The 23,334-nt window shown below is 39.9% G+C and overlaps 1 protein-coding gene across 1 annotated transcript in view; it reads right to left on the minus strand.

Annotated features, from left to right (window-relative positions):
* The window catches only part of EIF2AK4 (eukaryotic translation initiation factor 2 alpha kinase 4), a 37,505-nt gene extending 17,754 nt beyond the window's left edge, over positions 1 to 19,751 (minus strand). Inside the window, exons 1-21 of the mRNA XM_037393464.1 lie at positions 19,508 to 19,751; positions 17,597 to 17,712; positions 16,451 to 16,553; positions 14,930 to 15,103; positions 14,056 to 14,136; positions 13,400 to 13,548; positions 11,561 to 11,676; positions 10,428 to 10,585; positions 9,482 to 10,017; positions 9,009 to 9,118; positions 8,276 to 8,433; positions 7,523 to 7,935; positions 6,690 to 6,759; positions 5,499 to 5,579; positions 4,151 to 4,273; positions 3,557 to 3,661; positions 3,284 to 3,341; positions 2,489 to 2,568; positions 1,686 to 1,787; positions 1,047 to 1,097; positions 3 to 239 (exon numbers count right to left, since the gene is read on the minus strand). Coding sequence (XP_037249361.1) covers positions 3 to 239; positions 1,047 to 1,097; positions 1,686 to 1,787; positions 2,489 to 2,568; positions 3,284 to 3,341; positions 3,557 to 3,661; positions 4,151 to 4,273; positions 5,499 to 5,579; positions 6,690 to 6,759; positions 7,523 to 7,935; positions 8,276 to 8,433; positions 9,009 to 9,118; positions 9,482 to 10,017; positions 10,428 to 10,585; positions 11,561 to 11,676; positions 13,400 to 13,548; positions 14,056 to 14,136; positions 14,930 to 15,103; positions 16,451 to 16,553; positions 17,597 to 17,712; positions 19,508 to 19,660 — 3,174 coding nt within the window. The 5' untranslated portion in view covers positions 19,661 to 19,751. The remainder of the gene's footprint in view (positions 1 to 2; positions 240 to 1,046; positions 1,098 to 1,685; positions 1,788 to 2,488; positions 2,569 to 3,283; positions 3,342 to 3,556; positions 3,662 to 4,150; positions 4,274 to 5,498; positions 5,580 to 6,689; positions 6,760 to 7,522; positions 7,936 to 8,275; positions 8,434 to 9,008; positions 9,119 to 9,481; positions 10,018 to 10,427; positions 10,586 to 11,560; positions 11,677 to 13,399; positions 13,549 to 14,055; positions 14,137 to 14,929; positions 15,104 to 16,450; positions 16,554 to 17,596; positions 17,713 to 19,507) is intronic.
* Positions 19,752 to 23,334: the final 3,583 nt, after the last annotated feature.

A 23,334-nucleotide genomic window follows, 5' to 3' on the forward strand; every position in this document is an offset into this window, starting at 1 on the left:
ACCTTCAGCATATCACTGTCATAGGTATAGTCTATAGCTGGAGAGATACGCTGTGAAAATATCTGACTCATCATAGTCCGGTAGGCCTTTCCATCCACATTTGCTAAGGTATGGTGGAGTACTTCATGGAGTTCAGACTCTTCCATTTGTGGTGGTGGAAGGTGTTCACTTTTTAACAGCTCCACAGCTGTTGGTCGTGCTGCGGGATCATGATTCAGGAGCCATGTAATAACTGATCTCTACAAATTAAATCAAAATTTTACAGTTTATAGAAAAATTTTATGTATTAACAATACTTACAAACTTCATAGTCATATCACATTAATAAAAAAACTATGAGACTCTACAGGGTACATAATACGCAGGATCTGAACCTTTGGGTTAGATATTCTTTGCTTACTAAATTCTAAATAACTTTCATTGTGTTATTACCTGAATTAATTGTACTAAAGCACAAAAAATATTAGCAGTGTGCCTCCTGGGATGACAAAATACGTAGTATCCCTTTTTGTTCCATGTTATGCTAGTTCTGGCATCTCTTCATCCAAGTTAAGAGAAAGCAGAATCACATGCACAACAGCAAAGAATTGAGAGTTACAGATATTAAAGAAGTGGGAATCTTCCTGGCATGCTCAAGTAAACAGAACAAGATGGAAACATTTTTATGGTACTAGTAACAGGTAAATTACAGTCAATTTAGCTTGCACATTCTGTTCTGTGACAGATTTCTTTCAGAAGTTTAAGTTAAGATTTAAACAACATAGCTGCCATTTGTCTCAGCCTTCAGTAGTCAAAATTGTCCCTCAGACCTTAAGAGGTATGCCAGTTCTGCACTTCTTCATGACAGTGCACAGGGAATTTTGTGAGTAAGTGTATTTCCATGTCAACTTAGTATATTCTTCCAAGATTATTTTTTTCCTTATTACATGACATTAGAACAAAGTAAGAACTTGGCAGAGATTGTATTTTTTGCTCACTTAATTTTAAATTAGTAATTAATGTTTTTGACAGGGAATACCTAATAGTTAAAATGTCTTCAAAATTACCTGCTTCACATGCTTGACTTCATCAAAGTCTTTAGGAAACACAATAGTGGGCTATTAAAGACAAACAAAAAACACATTTGAATTATAACAGGCAGTCCAGCTGGCTCAGGCTAGTCTTATTTTTAAGTTCTGAAACAAAGCATTTTTACTGCCCACTGGAAAAAAAACCACAAACAAACAAGCAAAAAACCCCCCAAGAGCTAAAAGGAAAAGGATGTCACCAAAATGCTTTTATGATGTTTTTGTACAATGAAGACACAACCCCTAATCACAAGCATTTACCAACTACAAATACCAACTGGTTCCTGAGAAAGACCCACCAGGTCTAAACCTAGATGTACACTAAAGCCATGATGCCTTTATCTGACAATTACACCAATAATATTTTCTATTCTAAAAATTAATTTCACAGATAGAACACTGATGGATGGCAATACCATTAAGGGAATCCACAGTGCATTAAGGGAATGTCAGTACCAGCTCCAATTTTATTCTTCACTTTTCATTATGTATTTTATAAACATTTTTTTTTTAAAATACTCCCTGGGGAAACATTTTTGCTATGTTTTGCATCCTTGTACTTCCCTTAACAAACTAATCGATGCACAGAATTAGTATCTTTTTTATCTGTGTACTTACCAGTCTTAACTGACTAAGAACAAAGATCCTTTCTGATGCAGTACTCATGGGATGGTAAGACATTTCAAAAAATATTATACCCAGACTGAACAGGTCCACTTTCTAAAGGAAAAAAAAAATAAATGGAAACTTAAATGTAATACCTGTGAATTCTCTGCAGAAGATGACAGCAGAGAAAAAAATATTTTCGCTAAGTTTTAGAGTGTATTACAGCTGGAGAGAAGGGTGGGTTTTTTGTGAGTCTGGTTTTTGGCTTTTGTTTTTTTCATTTAATTTTCTGTTAAATGACTCCATTACGATTTGTTAGACTTCAACGCTTTCTATCATCACAGCACTGCCATGACATAAAACTCCCACTTTGAAAACATTCTTGCTTTGAAATTCAGCTTGTCTCTGCAGGTAAACAGGTTCCTCTTTGATGAAGAAGTGCACCCCCACCTCCCAAAAATCACCGTATAGGAATCCAGGAGAACAACATATACTTCCAATGATGACATTTTACCTTAACTAAAGCCTGTAAGATTTCTGTCTTAATAATTTATAAAGGTCCTCTATGATTACCTACTTTCAACTCATTTGCACCTAGTCTTGGTCATAGCACAGGCAGAAAAATTCACCTACCCACATCCTTCTAACCATTGGTCTCCTCTCAAAGGAGAATTTCTCATTCCCTTGCTTATCACAGCAGTTCCACCACATCCTGTTCCACTTTGAATTCACCTTTGTTGAGCAGGAATGACCTAAATTGTATGTGGTATCTTAGATTCCATGCTACCTCTTTATTAAGTCTACTGTAATCGTACCTGATTGTATGTGGACTTAGTGCTTCCTTGGACCTCTGGGCTGACGTACAACGCGGTGCCAACCATCCCTGTCAAATTACCTGTGTGGCAAAAGTGGAGAGTACCAATTTCAAGAAAGCAGGAGAAAAAAGCAGCAAAGTCAAGAAAAATCTCACTCATCTTCTGTCCTCATTTCTTCCAGGTGGGAATGCAGTCCTTATTAAGAGGGACACAGTTGGGAACAAAAACAGTCGAGTACGCAAAACAGACAGTTCTTACCTTCACATGTCAAGTACCTGTGTCTATCTGTAGTGGCTAAACCTATTACCTTACAGAATTGTAGTAGGTCAGCAGACAAATGATACAACTAAATTTCACTTCCATTACACCCATCTTAAGACAGACAATGTAGTAAAATCTTCTCAGAACACAAAATTCAGCCTGTTACAGAAAATGTCAAAAAAACCCCAAACTCACCCAACCAAAAATCCCTGAAGTCTTGAAATTGTCCTGTACAGGCAAGAGAACAGTGCAGATGGAACAGATATACAGGATCTCTATATACCTCACCATGGGAAAATCATGATCTGTGGCAGAAGGCTAGCAGTGGAAGCAACCTGATTTTTAGGGAACAGTCAAAACTGCCAGATTACATGTAACATATCTACCCAAATGTTGTTGGCTGGTTTGTTCCCACCCCGCTGCAAAAAAAGATTTTATTTTCAAAGAATGAATGGAAGTTCTAAGAGTATACAAGACCGCAGAACACAAGCCTTTACTTAAAATCATTTAGAATAAGCTACTATATAAACTAACCTGATGGGTCAGACATAGCACAACCATCAGAGTGATTTCCTTCTTGTTTAGAGACCACCTGAAATCAGGAAAACAGACATACTGTAAGTGGCACTTGAAATGCTTTGGTTGGCAGTACATGGTGTATTTCTAGAACCTTAGAAAATAAAAAAAAATTATGGCATTCACAATATTCAGTCCCATGAGCACTATGCTTTTATGTTTTATTTTCATCTTTCATGTTACTACAACACCAAATTCAAGTTTTTTTCATTCACTTTCAGCTGTACTTACTGCATTTGCTGGATGATCTGTAGCTAAACCAAAATCACCAATTTTGACATGATCATCTGAATCTAAAAAAATGTTTACAGGTTTCAAGTCTCTGTGGATCATTCCCTGTTACACCAGAACAAAGAAAAGAAAAAGAAAAAACCCCACATACATTAAATAATTATATATAAATAAATATTAAACAATAGACACAATTCAAAATAGAACTCTATAATAGACTAATCAATTGTATTACGTACTTTTATTATGGTAGGAAGTCTATGCATTAAGTATTATGTGTAAACATTACTGATGATTATTCTGAATTAAGACTATAGTATGTAGCCCAGGATCTAGAAACAGTTTCCAGTGCTACCAGATACCTAACAAAGCACTTTTAGAAGGTGGCCAGATTTTAGTGACAAAGGCAAAAATGTGAAGTGGTTCATTATAAAATTCAAGTTTATGATAAAACATTTTAAACCCCTAGAAAGGATTAATATTGGAAAGGGCAAGGAACAAACCTTGCTAATAAAACACCCCAAAATGAATAGAATATTAAGAAACCCATAGAGAAAGAGGTGTAATACAGGTATAACTGTCATATTTACTAACCTTTTCATGGATGTAAGCTAAGCCATCTAAAATCTCTCGGAAAAGCCTCCAAAGCCGACTGGTGTCTTCATATAACCCTTGGTCAATAGTATCCCTTAATGTGCTCTTTTCACAGTACTCCATCTTCAGTTGTGCATATGTATAGGGGACAGGGGGGAGGAATGAGCAGTTTTGTCAAGAAAACAGACCATCAGAAATATGCATCTGTGTGCATACTAATGCCTGGTTCTGTAATACTCAGTTCAGGAGCAAATAGTATCATGAAAACATGCAGTTATTTCGAATTTTCCCCAAGAGCTGTCTTTTAGTGAGAAAGCACACACTCACTTATGAGTCCTATCCCATTTTCTGGAACAATGGTACAAGCCTGTAGAGTAATATATTCTCTAACATAAATGTCAAAACCAAGGTGAAACCAGTCAAGCCGTAATATATGTTTAACTTAAACTTTAAAGAATCTCAGGCTTTATTTCACTTGGTGTCTTAACTGCTTATGAGTACACATAACACATGCAAACAAGCTTATTAAAATCCAATTCCATCTAATTGTATCTTCCTTCCAGACAAGATTTAGCATTAAGTGCACTCTAAATAAACCGCAGATCACCACGGTGCCGTTAGCTATGACAGCTGACTTCTCCCAGAAACAGTCTTAACTCCTAATACAAAGGAGATATTGTCAGTAGTAAAGCCTGAAGTTGCAAACCTGCAGGAATTTTATTTATATAACAGTGTCTGCTGTTAGGGCCATACAATGGCTTTGCAGGTAACTGTTTTCCATTAAAAGAAAGTGCATACACAGTATATCATCTTTGAAGAGAACGAGGAAGTTTCCACATCTGCGAAATACAACTTCATACAGTACAATTCAACTCCACCCTGGGAATTAACACAACAACCAAACCCAAGAACACCAGCTACAGCATTAGGGGGTTGGAACGAATATTCTAAACAAATGACAAGCACAAGGCAAGACAGCAGTTTGGAAGCCATGCATCCAAAAAGGTTAGTTGGTTGGATTGTTCTAAGGTTAGGTCAGGAGTTGCCAACTTTCACTGATACACAAGCAGCAACAATGGTCCCATTTCACATTATGGCACTACAAAACTTTGTAGTTCTCTCCAGGAACAACTACAGATGCTTGGAAAGCATAACGAGCCATGTGCACTGCACAGTGCCTTCCACCAGCCAAGCCTTTCAGAAAACCAGTCCACTGCAAAAACAAAATCGAACTTAGTCCATCTGCACTTTTTAAAGGTCATTAGTTTTCTCATGAAAACCAGCAATTAACCTCTGCAGACTGGAATGAACAGTATCATTTCAGCTGAAATTGCAAGCATGTTTGTACCTGAATATACAGGTAATGCACTGTCTGGATGACTGGTGCCCTGTCTTCTCCGTGGCTATTCTTTTCATTGCCTTCTTCATCCTTTGTCACAATAAAAGTCATAGAGCAGTTACAGGAAGCTGTTCAGAGGGGTTTTTTATGCATATAACTATTTTTTAACAGCTGCAACACATTGATGAAAACTCGCCTTCTATGGCTAGATTTGAATAACAGCAAAATAATATATTGCCACTTCTTTAATGCCACTGCTTCTAAAGAAACTATAAAAACAGGTGTAACCTGACTCTCATTTTCTAAGCGGGAATGAGTAACATTTTGCCACAATTAGACACTGAAGGAAAAACATTCCAGATCTGGATGAAACCTAAATATCAAAGCGTATCACATTTTAAAAAATTTGAAATGAAAATATACAAAGCTTACTCAGTAGAATTAATAATGCAAGCCCTGCCCCCAACAAACAATTCTGATATGGTGTATATATTGTGACAAAAATGCACCGCCCTATTATTAAATCATATATTGAAAGCTTTTTCATGCCACTGCACATTACAACAGAAAGAGGAAGAAGATGAAGCTTTAGTAAGAGCATTTTACAGACCATCAGGATTGGCACTGACAGATTCTAGATGCTGTAGAAAACTGTGCATTAACTTTTTAGTGATACAGTGCACTGATACTTTTTAGTGATACAGTGCAAGTGCTGTGATACAAAAAACTTAAAATCAACTAAAACCTTACACATTATTCTGACTTCCTGTCTCTGACTGCTAGCAATATGCACTGTCACCACTTTGAAGAAGTGGCTAGGATGAGCAAATATATTGTTTTATACCATCTAAAAGCAGAACAGAATTTCAGCTTTCAGAGGCTATTAGGCAATCCATATGGTTAACTGATAAATCATGTACATAAAGTGTTAAACTTGCAATAACCACGCTCATGACTAAAAAGTGCAACTCACACTTAGCTCAATAAACACTATGGGAAACAGAATCCAGGTTAGCTGTATCAGATCTGTTTCTATGGAATGCAGTTCATGATGGCACAATATTTGCTCTGATGGAACGTAAGGTTATATGGTTCTGTACTTACATCTGAAGTGAAACAAAACTTCCCAGCTGACCTGTTTGCTTTTCAAAGACTATTTTACAATCTTTTCATTTTCACTAGCTTTATCTTTATACTTACTACAGGATGACCTTTACTGTTTTCATCCTCGTTATCAAAAATTATTTCACTGTCAGAATCTGTGGTTGGCCTGTTTAAAAAGAGAGAAAGAAAAAAAAAAAACAAAAGTTTTGGGTACCAAGAAATATTTATTAAGAAATCTGGAAACTATTTGTGGAAAAAAAGAAAATCTAAGTTTCTGCTGAAGACCTTCCATACGCCTTAAACAAAAAAACCAAACCAAAATCAAACTCAAAAAAGTATCCTGCTTGCAAAGCAACACTTCCTTTGACAGCCCAGTCTCTTAAAGGGAAGGTACATATGTGCATTAATAAAATTTAATTTCTATATTCAATAAGCAAATCAGAGATAAGTTGACTTACTTGCTTAAACAAACAAACAAACATGAGTGCAAGCACCACTCCACACAGAGGCAGGTAGGTGAGTATGCTAATACAAATCAAACAAACAAACAAACAAACAAACAAACAAAAAAAGAGGACAACTAAGGTATTTTCCAGGATTTGTAGTATTCCTGTTAGTGTTTATTAAAAACTTCACTCTCAAAGTTGGAAAAGGCAGTCCAACATAAACAGTCACACATTCAGACACAAATGGGAATAAACTTCTAGAAGCCTAAACCAAAATTTTCCTCTTACTCTGACAGTTTTTAAGCTACACGTTTTGTTCTCCCTGGCTTTCTGGCTGCTGGCAAATACACTGTTTTTGAACCAGGGGACAGAACAAAAATATGGTAAACTACTTCTGACAAAGGAAGAGAGAATGATAGAGCACAGTTGGAAAAAACCACTATGCTCATGGTTCCTTTAGTGCCAATCCTGAAGCCTACTTACAAAATTGAATGCGAGAACACCCCATCAACATCATCGTCGTCATCACTGGACTCCTGATCAGCTCCACTGAATTTGTTGCTGGAGGATCTTTCACATGAAGTACTCCACTCAACTGAACTTGTCAAAACCGGAGGAGGAGCATTAGCTTCCACATCATTTGTCTCCTCTGTGGTGAGGATGAAGACACTGGCTTTGGCGGACAACCTTTTCTCTTCGGTTGTTTCAGATGATGACACAGTGGGAACAGGACTTTCATGTTTTTCTATCCAAGCATTGTAATACCTCACAATGTTCTCATGGTTCAAGCGGGAAAGTAATGTTACTTCCCCCTTAATCCTCCGAAATTGCTTGCTGGCAGGGTTTATGCGGATACGTTTCACAGCATAATAGCAACCATCAAGCTTATTTCTCACCTGCAAAATTCAAACAAATCTAAAGTCAAATGCTTATAAATGCCTTATCAAGTACTGCCAGAATAATTTCATAGAAGAGAAAGTTTTCCTTCCACCTGGGAAATGACTACAATTGAAATGCAAGCTTCCCCATACTGATAGCCTTCTCCTCAGGCTCCTAGCAGCCTCTCACAAAACTTCCCAGCCTATTCAATTCCAGATAAAACCCACAACACAGGCACAGAACACTAGAATTTAACAAGTAAAACCACACATACACCGAATATATTGTTTTGCTTCAGACAACACAAACACATCCCCAAAAATGATTCCACAGAGGGAAATAATTTTTATACCATACCTTGATAACTGCTCCAAAAGCCCCTTTTCCAACTAATTTTAGCTCTTCAAACTCATTGTAGTAGCGTGAAAATTGTCTTTGTGTTTCTGTGAAGAATGATGCGCTGGATATCTGACTGCTGGGTACAACTGTCTCGATGCAATCTATACCTGCCAAATCTGTAACAGGGATATCAGTTACCACAGATGGCAGCATGGGGTTATGGGGACAAAGCACAAGGGACTGTCAAATAAGCATCAGGAAGAAGATAAAACCTAAATAACTTCAAGCACAACTAAAACCTAAAATACACAAGTGCTCTGCTGCGTAGAGTTAAGGTGTAGAGTTCAGCTCTGGTACAAGCATAAACCTCAATATAGTTTTAATAACTGACATCAATTATGCTGGGCAAAGGAACTCATTCTAATGAGAATGTAAGGGGGGAAGAAGTCTTATTGGAACAGTATCTTCCACAGACCAAGTTAAGTCTGACATTTACACGATGCAGGAAGGGACTGAGTTTACAGGTTTAATTAAAGCATCAGCTGCTTCTACTGAAGAGACAACAGCTCCACTGAAGAGTCAGTCCACCCCAGCTAGTCATGGATATAGAAGTTAAAGACCATGCTAGCTTTTAAGTTAGTTAATATAAAACACTCATGCAGTCTTATGAAGCTCTAGCACTGCTCCATTCTTCTGTTACTGCAGGCACATATTCCACTTAGCAGAATACAGAAAGAACCAAATTTCTTACCATCTAAATTTTCTTCAGCTACAGGTGTTTTAATTCGTGGAATGTTTATAAAACTATGTTGTAACAATTGCTGAGGAGTCCACCTTTCCTTATCTTCCAAGCAAATGCATCTGTTAGCAAACCAAGAACAGGACTGTTCAAAGATCTATTCCGTATCAGGCTTAAATGCACAGAGAGGTCTCCTTATAGTCAAGAAACTACCACCTTTATCATTCAGATGGGAACTGGAAGCAAAACACAGACTAGACATCCACAGTAACACACAGTTTGCAGCAGGGCAGAGAAGAGAGCACCAGACCTGTCCTCTTGAACCCCAGATTAGCAGCCTGAGCTGTGAGGAAGCAACCACCTCTTTTCTAAAAACTAACTAGCGACACGGGGGATCTAGAGTTCTTTCAAAAAACTGTTCAAGACTTTAAAAACAAAAAAAAGAACATAAAAGAGAAAAATATACAGGAACACAACAAACATACTTTTCCAGAAAGTCTTGGAAGTCAGCAGGTAAATTGGTAGGAACAGCAACTGGATATTCCTTGGTTACTTGGCCCTGGCTGAGTGAAAGCAGAAGCAAGCCCAGACTCCATACATCTCCTTTTTTTCCAGGTTTGCTGGGAAGACCATCCTCACTAAAACGAACTTTGGTTTGCTCAAAAACATCTGCTTTGCAGATATCAGCTAAGCGCTTGGAAATACTGTAATCTGTCACCTTAATGTTACCTTCAGCATCTACCAGGATACTGGAAGCACAAAGAACTTTGTGTACTACTGAATTATTGTGCAAGTAGTCGAGAGCTGACAAGATCTGGGTCACATAATGGCGTAACTGCTCAACTGGAATTGGAGTCTCTTTGTGTAAGTATGTAGAAAGGCTGCAACCACTTATGTGCTCCACTAAGATGTCCACCACAATTGAATCATCTCCTTCTTTAAGGTTCATACATTTATAATGCACTATGTTTGGGTGACTTAGCTTCGTCAGTGAGCTGAACTCTGTTTCTGCACCCTGAAGCTGTTAAGAGAAACACAACATAACATGCATTGTGTCATATCTCATGAACACACCACTACTAAAATATGCAACACATACAAAATATATAACATTTTTGTTCTTCGCTAAAAAGGAAGTATTGTACACAAGAACAATTTTGGTCTCTGCCAGGTAAGCATGATTCCCTCTTTCTTCAGAATTTAAGTATTTTGTTTATGCATACTTGCAAACGCACTTTCTTGCATTTGTATTATTGTAAATGAACTCCTGAATACTCCAACACACCCATCTTCTGTGGTGCAGATACTCAAAACACCGGTCTTTTCTAGCTCATCACCACCCTCCCAAGCTTAATATAAACTAGCAGCCTCAGGGAAAACACTGAGCTTCACCTAACCTTCATTATGCTAAATGCAAAATAAGGGCATTACCTGTTTCTTACACTTCTCAACTTTTTCCATTTCATGCGTGGTAAGAAACCTTCCCATCTTCTTTTGCCAGTGTAGTACCCACTCATATATTAAAACAAAGTCTCCACTGCGAATTTCCAAGGCATTGTAGACTGATTTACCAAGCTGTTCATCCTTGCCTGTATACAGAGAAGAGGAACAGAGCTTCTTTTGTTTCCTAATGATTTGACAAGAGCTCCTGCAAATTCTAAGAACACCAGTAAGCCTGCTTTCTACAATTTCAGAAATACAAACCTACTTACAACTCAACAAGATCCACACCTACATGACAGATATGGAAATTATCAAGTCTGATGAGACTGAATGCTATGTAGCAGCAAATAAAAGCAACAGCACATTGGCAAAAAATTGCTGCACATTTTAAAGAATTTCAGGTTTTAATAAACAGTCTTCCTCCGGAGCAAATGCTGAGCTCTACACACAGTAACATAATTGTTTTTCCTCAATAAAATTCTCTTTGCTCCAGAGACTTTCAGGCTGTTCACCCTTCCACTGAGGAAGTGCTCTGTTGAAAATTAACAATACAAACATTTGATGGCCCATACATATGGGCACATCCTGGAGGCCTTTCAGCTCTGAACGTCTCCTATAGTTGCCTGTATTGTTCTCTCCAAACCCACTGCTTTTATGCCACTGCTATCAGCAGCAATGGAAGGAGACTAAGTATGCATTTCTAACCCCGTGCTTATTACCGGTTTCAGATTTCACTGAAAGCTAAATGACTTCTTGTTTGGTAGCCTGCATAGCTGACAAGCTAGCTATTTAAATTTGAAAGCATACAGTTTTCAGTATTATTTTAGTTATGTAGAGAACACAGTGTTGAGAAGGTGGGGTGGGTTATTTTTTTATGGCTACTCAGTTATGCAATTGTAGCAGGAGCAAACTTTTACTTAAAACAGTCCTAAGAAAATATAAAATATTTATCACAAAGTAACTTTTTATATTACTCTCTCCCACTCTTGACTGTGCTATTTCATGATTCACAGTATTCTCTCCACCCTTGCTGCTTGTTAACATTGCTTCAGTTCCCCCTCTCAAAAAAAAAACAAAACAAACCACCCAGTATTTCAAGCAACAATTGTTATTTTTCTTACCTAGACATTTCCCTTTATGGACAGTAAGTTGTCCAGCACCACTTGTGCTGAAGTTCAAAACTTCGTGATTCCTAGAGGACTCTTCATTATTACTAACAGAAAGCTGGCGTTCTCGTCTGCAATGTGAACAGAACATTTTTCCCCAACAAAAAGGTAGTATTGTTGCAGTCCCCAGTCCCTAAAGATACCAATTCTGCAACAGCATTAGCTTTCAGAGACTTGTATCCAATGATAATAACCATGTTTCAAAAATACTGAGTTAGTGCAGATACACATCTGATTAGAAATCCAGCATTTCAGTAGCAACATCATACTGCACTTGGTCTCTTTTATTTAAAGCCAGGAACCTTAGAAGTTCTGCATCTTAGGATGGCATGCTGAGGCGGTGGGGTGGGGGGTGGATAGAAAAAAAAACCAACAGTCAACATACTACAGCTCTGAAAAATATGTCAGTTTGACTTGATTAGCGTTCTCTTTCAAAACATTACAAAAAGCAAATATATGCAATTCTGGAAGTTTATTCCAGCATTAACTTAGTTATTTTTCCTAACTTAAAATGTGTTTCCCCATTTGCCTCCTTTACTACTCTAAACTCCTCCTTCAAGAAAAGGCAAGTTTTGCAAAAAATTTTCAAAGTCAGTATGCTTACATATAAGCAAGTAAGATACACATATGTATATATCTTGCATAAAGAGACCTCAGAGAGCTAAACACATCTAGCTTTTGTTTAGCTCTACAAACATGGCACCACAAGAAGTTTCAATGTTTCAAAATCCTTTTTGATTATTTCACCACTGCTAACTGACCTTTTTTTAAATAATAATAACACAGAATGTTAAGAATTTGCGTGGAAAATTACTAAGTCCATTGTACGTGTTCCACGTTAAAACACAGTAAACAAACTTGGGAGACACTTACCTTGTTCAACACACAGAGTCCCTCTTTGTGTTATATTACAATTAGCAAGAGATAGATTTACAGACTACAAACGCTATTCAGAAACAACTGCCGATATGACTCGCAATAGGCAAATGGAAGAGATGACAGCAAGGGTCACGTATCTAGCGTTGCTGATAAATAATGTGAAAATAAATTTTAACTCTACAGACAACAAAAAACCCAGGAATACACTATTTCCATTAAAACAACAGTCAAAAAAAGAAGTCATTGGCACAATCTGAACCAGGACATCTCCACTGTCCTTGACAGTTATATCAGCTATGAACACAGGAAACAGGGGTGAGGGTAGTAGTGGTTACAAAAAAACCCCAAAACAACCACCCTAAAAAACCCCCAACCTACCTGTATATCACCAATCCTAACCCAAATGAGTTATATACCAGCAAAAGAACCCTCCAATAATTCTTATTTTCCCTCCAGTAAGTTGCTCTGCAAATGCAATCAGCATTATCTGACTCTGCAACAGGGAATTTTACACTGGTGCGTCTTTACAGAAAACATTTTGACATGAATGTGAGCTTTAATCTATTGTGCTATTCCAAAACATTCATCAACTCATTTTTTTTCCTGCAGCTTCCAACATACTTTTAAGAAACTAAGTAAGCCCTGAATATACCTTCCAATGATTGCCAAATACTTTCTAAGTTAAACTAAGGGCCAAGCTGACTCTTCTAATGGGAAAGTTATGGATAATTTGAGAATACATGGATTACTTGGACCATGCCAAATGAAAGCGGGGAAGTGGAGGGACAGGACCAAAACACTCAGCTGAGCAACACAGCACACTGCTCTCTCGCCTTCAAATTTCACTTTGAGATGTAATGGGGTGGGCAGGTGTGTGTGTGTGCGGGAATCCACACACAAACCTGACATGCTTACTTTGAACGTCCAGCTGAATTTGGTCGGTGTTTACTAGTCACTCCATGTTCCAAACACCTCCCATTTACACTGGAAACAACTTTACATCCTGCAGTATCTTTCCTGTGAGAATTATCTTGACTTCTCAGAGCAGCTATTTCCAAACGTTCCTATGAGTGATGAAAAACACCAAATAAGTATGGCAACGGCTCCTATCCTAAAATTTGCGAGTATTTAACTACTATTCTACAAAATCACCCAGACCACAGAAGAAACAGGTTTTCACAAGAAATCTACATATGAGGCTGAGGAAGAAGTGCTGAGATTAGAAAGTACAGTTCACTGCTGTCCCTGGGCAAGAGTGTAAAGCTTCTTTACAGTGGAACAAGGAACATTAACATACTAGCTTTTTTCTATGTCTCTTTGAAAATACCCATCTCAGTACACTTACGATGATAATATATTGAACTACTTTCCCTTACAGTTGATTTTATTCCAGAAATAAACCCCATATAATCAAGAACCTATTGTAACCCAGATCTATTAGAAGCACTGGACGAGAAAAGATGTCCACGACAATTCAGTCATGTAAACCTCTCAAATTTTCAGAAGCATATGCTACCGTACTGGGAATAAGCTATTGTGATGGGTTTGGTACACCTGCTTAGAAAGAATACCTGCTTGGCAATCTCTTTCTTTTTTCTTTCTTCTCTTTTCTCTTCTTCCCTTCTTTGAATCTCATTAAGGATTTCACGTTGCTGAAATGAATTTTGGTGTTGTTAGAGATGCAACAGTACACAGAATACAACTGTTAACATTACCCTGGTTTAGGGAAAAAAAAAAGCTATGATGATTTCAAAAGTGTTAAAGAGGACCTTTGGATCTCACAAGAATCAAAAAATACGAGTCACATTAGCTCTCCTGAGGAAATTAAAAGCATCAGTTGTATGATACAGGAGTACAGAGCTGTTGACAACAGAAAATTACTCCTACTGACAAGACGCAACAATGAAGTTTCATACACAGAAAAGACAGAGAAATAAGCTAAACCGTTCCTTGTTTTAAAGAATTTTTTTTTTATTCTATCCACATTCCCACAGTGTGGAGACTCCACACTTCTAGTCTCCACAAGACACAGATGAATCCCCTCGTTTCCAATGAAGAATGTATGTGGCTCCAAGGTCTCTTTAGACTAAATTTATTGTGCTCTGGAGAAGTCTGTCATAGCGAACGTTCCAGTCACTAAGATGGAATGCACTTCATATATACATTTGCTTACACTTTTGTATAAGGACGTATTTGTAAGTGATCCTTATAGGATCAGGAATCAAAATTTGTTTCAATCATAAGTAATTCTCAGGGTCAAAATCACATTATTAAAATATTACAACTGCAGCAGCAGATCATGTACTACATACTGATCAACTCATACTGACAGGCCTGACGAGTTAATAATTCATAAAAACCCACTGCTATGCAGAACTACTTACAAAATAATGATTGTTTAGTTTATTAAGAATACAGGGTTATTCATATTTTAACTTCTCTTACCTCCTGCTCCTCTCTTCTCTTAACTTCTTGTGCTCTACGCAATTCCTCCTGAGCCAGTCTTTCTTTTTCTTTTTGATGGTTTTTCAGCATTTCTTCATGGAAAGACTTGGAAGGTGGTTTATTGTACTCACTGAGAAATGACTGCACATGGTCAGCAAGTTCAAATATCATCACCTAAAAGAAAATAAATGTGAATGACACGCGAAGTTCAAAGAACAAGTAGATTGCATAGTAAAATAATACCCAACTTGAAAAAGCAATACAGCAGCACAGTAACTGCTGATTTTGTTACTTATCAGGGAGAATTTACCGTATTTCACTAATTTTTTGTCAGAATTATTTATTAATAAACTGTAACATAAAAATCCCTGACCACAGTAACAAAGGTGGCAAGTATTACTGAAAGACAGCCAACTTCAAACATAATCTTTTTCTATTTAAAAAAACCCTAAACCACGTTCCTTTTCTCATCTTCTTTTAGGCATATTTTTCTATTCACAAAGATACGTGTTTATGACACATGAGCTACAACAGAATAAATCCTTTGCAATTGTCTATTACTGTATCTGCAGGAAATGGAAAAAAAAGGCTTGATGCAGCAAAACTGAACAACAGGCAACCCCTTCCAAACATGTAAAGTTGACAGGCTTAGGAAACTGAAAGCAGAGTATTTATGATTCCATTTCAGCATATAACAGCTTCCACAGCTGTGCACTTCTTTCTTTTTAAAAGAGAAATGGAGCGGATCAAATGCGTACACATGTAACATTTCCAAATAGTCACAAAAAACATACCATAAAACCTGCTTTCACCAAGAATTCAATATTTGCCAGTAATTCTTTGAATTGTTTCAGCCCTCAGCAACAATGGAAAAGTATCTTTAATACCAAACATGCCTGCAGACTTATAAAATCCCTTAAAATAGATCAAAGTTCTAAGTTTCTTGTGTTTCCTCATCTTTCTCTTTCTATCCTATTTGGGGAGGAAGTCAAGTATCGCTAGTCCTAAACACAGCAGGAGAAAAGGCACAGTGGCATTGAGTGACAGTGCTACAGCCACACAAGTCAACTGTTCAGCTGGTGTTATAATTAAGGTCTCTTGCCCATCAATTCAGCATTAAATGAACAAGATTACACAGAAAACCTCCCCGTGTTAATCACTGTCTGCCCAAACAGGTATACTTGTAACATTCAAATTAATCTGTAAGGTGCAGAAAGCTTTCAGTTTTAGTGCTAGTATTGCTTTTCATACTGTGAAGTAACTCTAAGAATAACATGAACTTTTAAATCTGCCTATAAACAGGGATAAAGCTTGCACTATTTATACATGCACTGTATTACGAGCATGCATATTGCAAACTTTCATTAATTAAAACATTCTTAAGCAAGAAAGTCTCTCCTTCCTTAAGAGAACGGCAACTTACACTTCTAATGTCCATGTGTTCCATTATGTTACACCACACACATTTCTAGAACTACTTGGGTCCAGAGTATATTTCTCACAGAAGTGAAAAGCTCTTACCTCTCCGCAGCGCTGTTTTGCCAGTTCAGCTAGTCTGGATTTTAATTCATTTATTTTCTCATTTGACAAGCCTTTTGAATTCTTTAGTTGTATTTCAGGAACACTGGGGGACAGCAACAAAAACATTTGAATGTCCTCTTTAGAAAAACTGAGTGTAAAAAGCAACACAATGTTGATAAAAACAGTGGGTGAGGGAAAAGGAATGGAGTTCATAGTTACTTGGCAATTAGTCAATGCTTAATAAGCAGTACATAAATATTACATATACAATATAGAATAAAGCCAGAAATACTGTTTTATATTCCTTACCAGCAAACCTTCTGGCTGCAGATTACCTGTCAGTTATACTCAACAGAAGAACTATGAAAGAAACCCTGCAGACTCATAATTCAGCTCTTAACCAGTAATTTACTTAACAATCCTTTAAAAATATTACTAGCATAACATTTAGGTATTTAAGATTTACTTATCACTACAGAAGTTACACAAACCTAAAGAAATATATGCAATAAATAACAGCTATATTTTTAAAATGTTTAACATCAAAGTAAACAATTAAAATGTCTGTAGCTATGTTACCTTAAATCAGAAAAAATCAGAGTGGCTGTTAACATCCTGTGTTACAGGTTATAACTGAGCTATCACTTGGTAAGGAATAGCACTTCCCTCATACACTGCTTGTGCCATAGCACAAATGGATCATCTGCAATCCTTTTCACATTCCCTGTGGCGAACTCTTTCAAAAGGCTAATCCAGGAGAAAACGGGAACAGCGGATACAACTGAGACAGCATATCGCTTTAAAAATGAAGATTCAGTCCCTCTCTCAGCAAGTCATGAGCTGAAGAAGTTTAAAAAGGGCACCAAGATGCTAGCAGGTACACCTGTGTTTATGTCTCTCCAAACAACAAACTGGGGCTGCAGTCCTGAACTGACAAATGCATCCCCATTATTCTCCATTGCACAAAAGACTACATCCAATTCAGGTGCCAAATATTACAGTTGCCTATTATAAAATACCACAGGCTTAACAAATACTGACATGCAGAAAGCAACAATAAGAGTGACGAATAACACTAAACATTTATTCAACTTATACTTACTATGGAAAACAGAGAAAAATGGTTAGATTTTAATGTTCACTCACGTATCGGGGTAAGTATGTGGACACCTGACCCACAGATCAACTTTGGCATATACTTCATTATCACCAGTCAATCCCTGAGGACGCAGAACTAAATTAATTTCAGGAGGTTGTCGTACCTAAAATGGAAAACAAAACTTTTGATTTAAAAGGGTTTTTTTTGTTTTGTTTTAATGGAAGCACACAACTCTCACAACCTATATTATGGCAGAATTCAGGTTAGACCATCCAAACTGTGGAAAAAAAAAATCTATTAAGGTATTGACGTTGCTCAATGAGTGTGAACTGGTTCGCTGATTATCACAGTTTATCCAGTGTATTTTTACAAAGTCTTCAGATAAGTGTAGTTACAGTTGTTAGAAAGATGATTCAGGATGAGCAAAAATGAGGTTTTATAATAAAACCCATGTATTCTGCTTATTGTAGGCTAGTAGTAGGAAAAAAACCCAACAGATTATTTATGATATCACAAATTAAAGCATTATAAGAACAATACTGTTTATTTCGTGGGTTTTTTAGATCACCAACACACACCAGTCAGTATTTTATTTTCTGACATGGCAATAGACTATAACATCACATCCATATACACACCTTGTGTGGCCAAGCAAATGGATAGTAATTTTTCGGTATTACATTTTTGGTTTTGGCATTAAAAAATAATTTTATCAATTGCCCTTCCCCCTTATCCTGTTCAAATTGCCTACTCAAAATCAGAATAAAGAAAAACATGCCCATATAAACATTTTAAACTTTTTCTTTTCAATTAGAAAATTGATTTTTTTGGAAAAAACCCAACACAGGACCTTGACATGACAAACAAGTAGGGAAATAAGACAAGGAATAATAAATACAGGAACAGGTTAAAAGATGGTCACTGCCCCCTCTATCTTCCCTTTGCATTTCCAGCAGGGGCAAGAACAGGTTAAGTCACAAGAATGTCAGGTATGATTTAATAGGGAGTGAGGTCTGGAACACTGCTGAGAACCCAGCCAAGTTACACAGTGGTCACACCAACCCCTGGGCGGGGGGGAAGTTATAGGTTGCTGCAAGAATTTGAAATTCAGGTTTATCGCAGCAAAATGACAGCAGGGGGGCTATGATACGTTTTGTAGAAACTCAAGACGAAAGAATTTTAGAAGAAACGACAGTAGAGGGAAGGTGGGGAATGGAAAAGAGTGACCAGTACCTCCAGGTACAGGACAACAGTGCCACGGACGCAGATGGAAGAGAATTATTAATTAGACATTGTGGACACAAAAGAGAAATGGGGAAAAAAAAAAAAAAAGGAGTACTAGATCTGAGCACTAATTAGCTGTAATTAATACTATATTAATACTATAAATCCGAAAATTAAAGTATTACGTTATTACGGAAACAGCCACAGTTCGAGTAAACCACAACATATAATGAACATGCGAAGATCAGCAACATGTATACTGACGAGATGAATAAATTAAGCAGGTAACATAATTAGCCGGTTAAGGGTTGAATTATAATTAAGAGGCAATTTTACAAAAGTCTGACAGTTAATTGCAATGTAAGTTACAGGCACAGCTGTAATTACAGCGCACACACCTCGGCCCAGCGCGTTAGCTGCGCGGGCGGCGGGTCACCGGGCCGGCGGGTCACCGGGCCGCCGCGGGGCGGGGCGGGCCATGGGCGCGCAGCAACAGCCGCGCCGGGACTCGGCACCCGCGTTCCCACCGCCCGGCCCCGCTCTGCCGCCTGCTGCTCCCGCCCGCCCGGGGCCGGCCTGCGAGCGGCTCTGCCCCGCTGGCACCTGCGGGCCGCGCCAACGGGGGAGCGGCCGCCGGGCGAGGGGTCGCGCCGTGCCTGCGGGCCGCGCCGCCCCTAGGCCGCCCCACGGGCTCCGCGCAGGAACCGGCCGGCTGCGGCAGCCCCACTCGCTACCTTCCAGGCCTGGCTCTGCCGCAGATCCTGGAAGTCCTGCCCGTAAATGGACTCCAGCACCTGGAGCTCGTTCTCCTGCCGCAGCTGGTAGCTCTCCGGCGGCTCCGCGGCCGCCTCCGCCGGCAGCTGCTGCGCGCCGCTCGCCCGGGCCATGTCAGCTCCCCGGGCGGGGGCGGGCGGCAGCCATGGCGGGCAGCCCCGCGGCACTTGCCACCGTGGAAGCGGCGCCCGCCCAGAGGGGGCCGCGCTCCGCTGCGCCCCGGCACCGCCTCCGCGGCGACGAGAGGAGGAGCCGGGCGGCCGGGGTCGACCAGCCCCGCCTGGGGCCTAGTAGGGAGCTTAGCGGCGGCGGCAAGAGGCGGGGACGGTCCCGCAGCCCTCGCCTCCGCCCCGCGCCGTGCAGGGCTGTGGGCCCGGCAGCCTCGCAGGGCCGCTGCCGCCGTGTGAGGGACCGCAGCATACCGCCCGCCGCTGCCGGCGTGCCCGCTCAGCCCTTGCGGCCACTCACGGTGCCCCCCGCCTTGTCCCCGGCGCCTCGGCCTCGCAGCTGTGTAGGCCAGTAGCTGTACCTCATGGAACCATAGTGTAGCGCCACTGGAAGGGACCCACAAGGATCACCGAGTCCAACTCCCTGCTCCTTGCAGGACTCCCTAAAACTAGACCATGGGACCAAGAGCATTGTCCAGATGCTCCTCAAACTCTTGACAGGCTTGGTGCCATGACCGCTTCCCTGGGGAGCTGGTACTGCTTGACCAACCATCCTCTCAGTGGGGAATGTTTTCCTAATGTCCAGTCTGACCTTTCCCAAGACATGCCTCCAGGTACACCTGCAAATGCAGAGATACGCACCACATGCAAGTATAGATTTTTTCAATAGACCTTGAGAAAGATTTGTAAAGGGGAAAAAGAGCCACAAGATTCAGAATGGATTTCATGTAGAGCTGGGGGAGATTGCAAATTCATGTGGAAACTAAAAAATGCTTCCACCAGTGATCGCTTTAATAACTGCCAGGAGGTGGAGCACAAGCAGCCCCTTAGTCCTTGGCTGGTTGAACCGCCAACACTGAGTGAGGCCAGACCCTGTGAGTGCCCCATCAGCCCCTGGGTGCCCCCGGCGGGACTTGCCGGGGGGAGGCAGCTGGGGGCTGTGAGGGGAGTACAGGTGAGCAGGGCAAAAACGTGCTTTTCTTCAGTCACTTTGTGTGGTAACTACTGGACAGAAGGATTGTCACAGGATGATGTAGCCTTCAAAGTTTTGGGATCATTCATACATACATGCTTATCTAATTAGGTGTGTAACCTCCAGGCAAAGAAAAATGTTCCAGTAGTCTGCAGCTTGTTGTCATGCACCCATATACTATACTTAGGTGATTTCATTTGTTATAAAATGTAGGAAACCAGTGTGAACTGCTGAAACGGAATGAAATTAATCTTGGAGTTTTCCTTCTGCCTTAGACCTAGTCATGTCCATACCAGGATCCCCATTAGTTACCTTTTCCCTAAAGATCAAGTTCCATCATCTTAATTGATAACAAATAAAATAGGTTTCACAGCCATACTTGCATTATTTTAAATCTCTACTGTTACAGTATAATGGACTCAGTTTTTCTTTACTTTTGCAACTGCATGAAAAATCTTCTGATGCTTCTCTTTATTTTACGGACAAGGTCTGTTGATCATTGGAGTTCTGGTGATCTTTACTATACTCCCTGACCTTCGGAAACTGACTTTTTGTTATAAATAGACCACTTAAGGAGGGACTTAGTCTAATGAATAGTTTCTATAGACCTCTCTTTGATCTTCTGAAATTGAAAGCTTCTTACATGCATACTTTTGTTTATTTTTCAGCTTCAGTTAAACTGAATTTTTATGGTCCCATCTGGGATTATAACTTATTTAATAACTGGTAGTTTCATAACGTCATTAGTATCTAACAAAACCCAAATCTTAAATTGTATCGCTGTTCTGATTCTGTTCTCTGTTCCTTACCATGCCTGGGACCTGGAATGTACCTTTAGCAGCAGCACTTTTCTGTCTTATCTTTTTTTGTGTTGAGTGTGTGTGGGAAACGTGACCAAAGCTCTGTAGTGTTTATCTAGCAACAAGAGAGATCTCCTTCTACGCAGTCAAATGTGATGTCCACTAGAGTTTCTTGCACCTTCTTAGAAGTAACTGCTACAGTTGATCCACTGGTGCAGTTGGGTATGCTCATCTATCAATTTGTATAAATAGTCTCTCTGTGTTAAAGACTAGAAAGAAAAGTTTCTAGGTCACAGACTCATCTTCTCTCCCACACAAAGACACAGCAAGGATGGCTAATTTTGAGATAATGATGCAGTAAGTAATTAAGAAACTTCAGTAAAATTTTCTTTAACAGAATTGATGGGTTTATGCTTTCCAAGCACTCTGCGTAAGGCACACAGCCCAGCACATGGGAAACTATTCCCCTGTTACATTGTGTGACAATGGGTGGGTCAGGTAACTCTGCCTTGTTATAGCTGCCCAACTGTTCTGGTTCTTCGTTGACTTGGCAAAATTTTAACGAGTTGGGATTAAATGTTCTAGACCAGATGTCTACCTCAGGCTGTTTTATTTTTTCTCTTAATTTCTTCTACAATGATGTTTCTAAGAAGAAAGCCAGAGAAAAATAACATCATCATAAAAACATTCTGAGAATTTCTTTTAAGAAGTCTTGCACGCTAGCAGAAGTGTGAAAATCTGATGGGTGAGGGGGAAGAGATAACTTTTTTCAGTGCTGTGGCTTTGCTTAGCTAGCCTTGTGAAAACCTGCATAAAGTAAACCAAGTATTATTTGGCGTGGGGGTGGGAGTGAATATTCACATGTTCTGCACAGATTTATGGGACTACAGTGAACAATTACCGGAGAGCCACCTGCCTTAAACATGTGCCAGACTGCATCGGGACAGAAGCTACCCTGCCAAAATTTAAGAGAAAATTTCAAACCCTCATATCCCACAACATTAAAATGTAATTCTAGTTATTAAAATTTAACGATGTGAGAGCATGCTTTCACTTCCCCCCGTGCACAGCTGAGGGGAGGTGAGTCTCTCTAGGGGAAATGCAGAAGAGAGGGGAAGGGTCCCAGAGGGAGGAGCTGCAGAAAGGGGTGGCCCTGTGAAGAAAAGTGCCTTGCAGGTGGCTGGGAGAAGGTCAGTCTGGTCATGGAGATTGGCCAAAATGGCCACAGGAACGTTGGGGGAACCAAAAGGAGGAAGAAGCCAGTTGAGGAGTCCCAGGAAACAAAGATGAGGGAAATGCACAGTGGAAGCTGATGAATGTTGCCTGGGAAATGTGGGAAAAACTGAGACTGGGTGGACAAGGTGAATGGGTTGGGAGTAGGGGCAAGAGGGAAGGGTAGGCGGGTGAGTAAGCCTGGGGCCAGGCTGGGAGTGGGGAATACATGAGTTACTGGAGAAGAGCCTGGAGCAAAGACCTGAGACACTTGCACACCCACAGAGGAAGCTGCAAAGCGCAGGGCCCAAGCACACGGAGGTGCAGGTGGAGGTTTGTTTGGCCAACGGCCTCCAGGGCCTGTGGTGGGATGGGGCAGTGGCAGTCCCCATTCCCCTGAGGTCAGCACTGAACCTGTGGCAGAATACACAGCCCTTCCCCGTTATCATCCCAGTTCACATCTCAGGAAACAAGACACCTCACAGAAGTATGTTTTGTCAGGTCGGGGTCTTGCTGTGCAGGGGCGATGCTCGCGGGCAGCCGTTCTTCGGGGGGGCGCTCCCAGATTCGCCGGCCAAAAGCTGAAAACCCCTTTCTGGCTCAATTTTTAACTAGCCATCCTCCTAAAATCTTCA

The sequence above is a fragment of the Falco rusticolus genome, chromosome 7 (genome assembly GCF_015220075.1).
Source record: "Falco rusticolus isolate bFalRus1 chromosome 7, bFalRus1.pri, whole genome shotgun sequence".
Lineage (NCBI taxonomy): Eukaryota > Metazoa > Chordata > Aves > Falconiformes > Falconidae > Falco > Falco rusticolus.